This window comes from Galeopterus variegatus, unplaced genomic scaffold (assembly GCF_000696425.1).
Source record: "Galeopterus variegatus unplaced genomic scaffold, G_variegatus-3.0.2 Scaffold2320, whole genome shotgun sequence".
In the NCBI taxonomy this organism is placed as follows: domain Eukaryota; kingdom Metazoa; phylum Chordata; class Mammalia; order Dermoptera; family Cynocephalidae; genus Galeopterus; species Galeopterus variegatus.
In genome coordinates, this window is record NW_007728431.1 from 283,712 (window position 1) to 287,810 (window position 4,099).

The 4,099-nt window shown below is 36.0% G+C and overlaps 1 gene segment (V, D, J or C); it reads left to right on the forward strand.

The window, feature by feature from the left end:
- LOC103597463 overlaps positions 1-4,099 on the forward strand; it is a 24,243-nt gene that overhangs the window by 2,741 nt on the left and 17,403 nt on the right. The window contains 1 exon segment of the V gene segment in view: positions 2,719-2,727. Coding sequence covers positions 2,719-2,727 — 9 coding nt within the window.

The following is a 4,099-nucleotide window of genomic DNA, read 5'->3' on the forward strand; positions in this document are numbered from 1 at the left end:
AATGTTGTTGCAAATGGGAGAATTTCATTCTTTTTTATAGCAGAGTTGTATTCCATGGTATATGTATACCAGTTTCCTTATCCAATCATCCACTGATGGACATTTAGGTTGGGTCCATATCTTGGCTATTGTAAAACAGAGCTGCCATGAACATGGGGATGCAGGTATGACATGATGATTTCCATTCCTTTGGGTGTATACCCAGAAGTGGGACTGCTGGATCATATGGAAGATCTATCTGTAGTTGTTTGAGAAACCTCCATACTGTTTTCCATAGTGATTGTTCTAATTTACAGTCGCACCAACAGTGCAGGAGCATTCCCTTCTCTCCACATCCTTGCCAGCACTTGCTATTCACTCTCTTTTTCATTATAGCCAGTCTAACTGGGATGAGGTGGTGTCTCAAAGTGGTTTTAATTTGCATTTCCCTGATGACTAGCATTTTTTCATGTACCTGTTGGTCATTTGTATGTCTTCCTTTGAAAAAAGTCTATTCAGCTTCTTTGCCTGTTTTTTAATTGGGCTATTTGGTTTTGTTTTTTTTTTACGGTGTAATGGCCTGAGTTCCTTGCATGTTATGGATATTAACCCCTTGTCATATGCATAGTTAGCAAAATTTTTCTCCCACTCTGTAGGTTGTTGTTTCACTTTGTTGATTGTTTCCTTTGCTGTGCAGAAGCTTTTGAATTCAATATAGTCCCATTTGTTTATTTTTTCTTTTATTGCTTGTGCTTTCAGGCTCGTGTTCATAAAGTCTGTGCCCAGACCTAGTTCCTGAAGTTTTTCACCTATGTTTTCCCATAGTAATTTTACAGTTTCAGGTCTTATACTTAAGTCTTTAATCCATTTTTGGCTGATTTTAGTAGATGGTGAGAGGTGCATGTCTAGTTTCATTCTTCTGCATATGGATGTCCAAGTTTCCCAGCACTACTTACTGAAAAGGCAGTCTTTTCCCCAATGTAGGTTTTTGTTGCCTTTGTCAAATATCAGATGGCTGTAAGCCTGAGGGGTGATTTCTGGATTCTCTATTCTGCTCCATTGGTCTGAGTGTCTATTTTTATGCCAGTACCATGCTGTTTTGGTTACTATAGCTTTGTAGTATAATTTGAAGTCAGGTAGTATTATGCCTCCAGCTTTATTATTATTATTATTTGCTTGGGATTCCTTTGACTATTCATGGTCTTCTGTTGCTCCATATGAAAGATAAGACTGTTTCCATTTCTGTGAAGAAAATCATTGGTATCTTGGTGGCGATTGCATTGAATCTGTAGATTGCACTGGGTCATATAGACATTTTCACAGTGTTAATTCTTCCAATCCAAGAGCATGGAATATCTTTCCATCTTTTTGTGTCTTCTTTAATTTCTTTCAGAAGTGGTTTGTAGTTCTCATTATAGAGATCTTTCACCTCCTTGGTTAAATTGATCCCTAGGTATTTTATTTTTTTCAAGAGAATTATAAATGGGCTTGTTTTCTTTATTTATCTTTCTGTTAGTTCATTATTTGAGAATATAAATACAATTGATTTGGGGGCATTTATTTTGTATCCTGCAACATTACTGAAGTTGTTAACCAGCTCTAGGAGTTTTTTGACAGAGTCTTTTAGTTTTACTATGTATAGTATCATATCATCTGCAAGTAGAGAAAGTTTGACTTCATCTTTTCCAATCTGGGTTTCCTTTATTTCTTACTCTCACCTGATTGATCTGACTACTATCTCCAGTACTATGTTAAATAAAAGTGGTGAGAGTGAACATCCTTGTCTTGCTCCTGTTCATGAGGGAAAAGCTCTGTTTTTCCCCTTTGAGAATCATACCAGCAGTGGGCTTGTCACAGATGGCTTTTATTATGTTGAGATACTTTCCTTCTACACCTAGCTTGTTGAGAGTCTTTATCATGAAGGGAAATTGAATTTGGTCAAATGCTTTTCAGCATCTATTGAGATAATCATATGGATCTGTAAGGCACTAGGCAGCAAGGTGACATCTTCCTTGCTGTCTGGGAATTGTGCCAGCAAGAGCTAGCTGCCTATCTGCCTGTCTCCCCCTCCTCCCTCTTGAGATCTGAACTTTGAATTAACCTGGGATCCTGAGAACTTTGTAAAGGAGGAATTTATGCTTTTACTTTGCTGATAAGAAGTTAGCCCTGAACTTTCAAAGTGCCATGGCAACAGAAAATGTTCTATAAATAGCATTGTACCAGACATAACTGGCTTAATCAGTATAATACATTATTTTACTGGCTTATAAAAAGAACCTGAAATAAACTAAGGGTTTTTTTCTCAGGCCAGCAGCTTGAGAAAATCCCTCCTGATCCCATAAATGTGTTTACTCATTAATTCTATACCATCTCTCCTTGGGTACCCATCTCCAACATGGGTCTTTGTCCTTGAGTTTGTTGATGTGATTTATCACATTAATTGACTTTTGTTTTTTGAACCATCCTTGCATCCCTGGATGAATACCACTTGATCATGGTGTATAATTTTTTAACGTGTTGCTGTATTCTGGTCATTAATATTTTGTTGCGGATTTTTGCATCTATGTTCATCAAGGATATTGGCCTGTAATTTTCTTTTTTGTTATGTCTTTATCTAGTTTGGGTATCAGAGTTATGCTAGCCTCATAGAGTAAGTCTGGGAGAGTAGTTTCTGTTTTGATTTTTTGGAATAATTTGAGGATTTTTTTGAATAATAACTCGTCATTAAAAGTTTGATAGAATTCAGCCGTAAAGTCATCCAGACCTGGGCTTTTCTTTGTTGAAAGATTGCTTATTACTGCTTCAATCTCTTTGCTTGTTATTAGTCTGTTCATGTTTTCTATTCTATCTTGGTTCAGTCTTGGTAGTTTATATGTGTCCAGAAGTTTATCCGTTTCCTCCAGGTTTTCAAATTTGTTGGTGTATAGCTGTTTGCAATATTCTTTACTGTTTTTTTTTTTTTGTGTGTGTGTGTGTGTGTGTGTGTGTGTGTGTGTTGCAGTGCTGTTGATAGTTTTGTCTCCTTTTTTATTTCTGATTTTTGTTATTTGGGTCTTCTCTCTTCTTTTGTTAGTTACCCTAGCTAATGCTTGTCTATTTTGTTTATCTTCTCAAAAAATCAACTTTTTGCTTCACTGATCTTTTGTATCATTTTGGGGTTTCTACTTCATTTAGTTCTATTCTAATCTTAATTATTTCTTTCTATCTACTAATTTTGGGACTGGATTATTCTTGTTTTTCTAGTTTTTGAGATGTAGTCTTAGACTATTTAAAATCTTTGTATTTTTGATGGAAGCATTTATTGCAATAAACTTGCCCCTTAGTACTGCTTTTGCAGTATTCCACAGGTTTTGGTATGATGTGTCTTTATTTTCATTGGTTTCAATATATATTTTTTTTGATTTTTTTGTTTCATTTCTTCTTGGATCCATAGGTCTTTTAGGAGCATATTGTTTAATTTCTGTGTATTTCTATAGTTTCCAGAGTTTCACTTGTTATTAGTTTCGAGTTTTAATCTGTTTTAGTCTGAAAACATACTTGAAATGATTTCAATTTTTTAAAATGTGTTGAGACTTGATTTGTGAGTTAATATGCAGTCTATCTTGAATAATGTTCCATGTGCTGATGAGAAGAATGTATATTCTGTTGTTGTTGGATGAAATCTTCTGTAGATATTCTCCCAGTCCAGTGAGTCTGAAGTATAGTTTTAATCTTGTGTTGCTCTGTTTATTGCCTAGATGTCTGTCCAATTCTGAGAGAGGGTTTCTAATATTATCATATCGGGGTCTATCTCTTTCTTTGGTCTCATAGTGTTTTTTTTTTTTTTATATATATATGGCTGTTGCAGTGTTGGGTACATATATATTTGTGATTCTTATGTCTCATTGTTGGATAGATCCATTTATCATTGTATAATGACCTTGTCTCTTTTAATGCTTTTTGGCTTAAAGTCTGTTTTTTTTTTCCTTTTTGTCTTTTTTACTGACCGGTAATGGGATTGCAACCCTCGGTGTCGTGCCCGTACCGGGGACCAGCAACGAGATCACAACCCTCGGTGTCGCGCCCGCACCGCGCTCAGCCAGTGAGCGGGAACCGCTCTCCACATGGGATCTGAACCCTC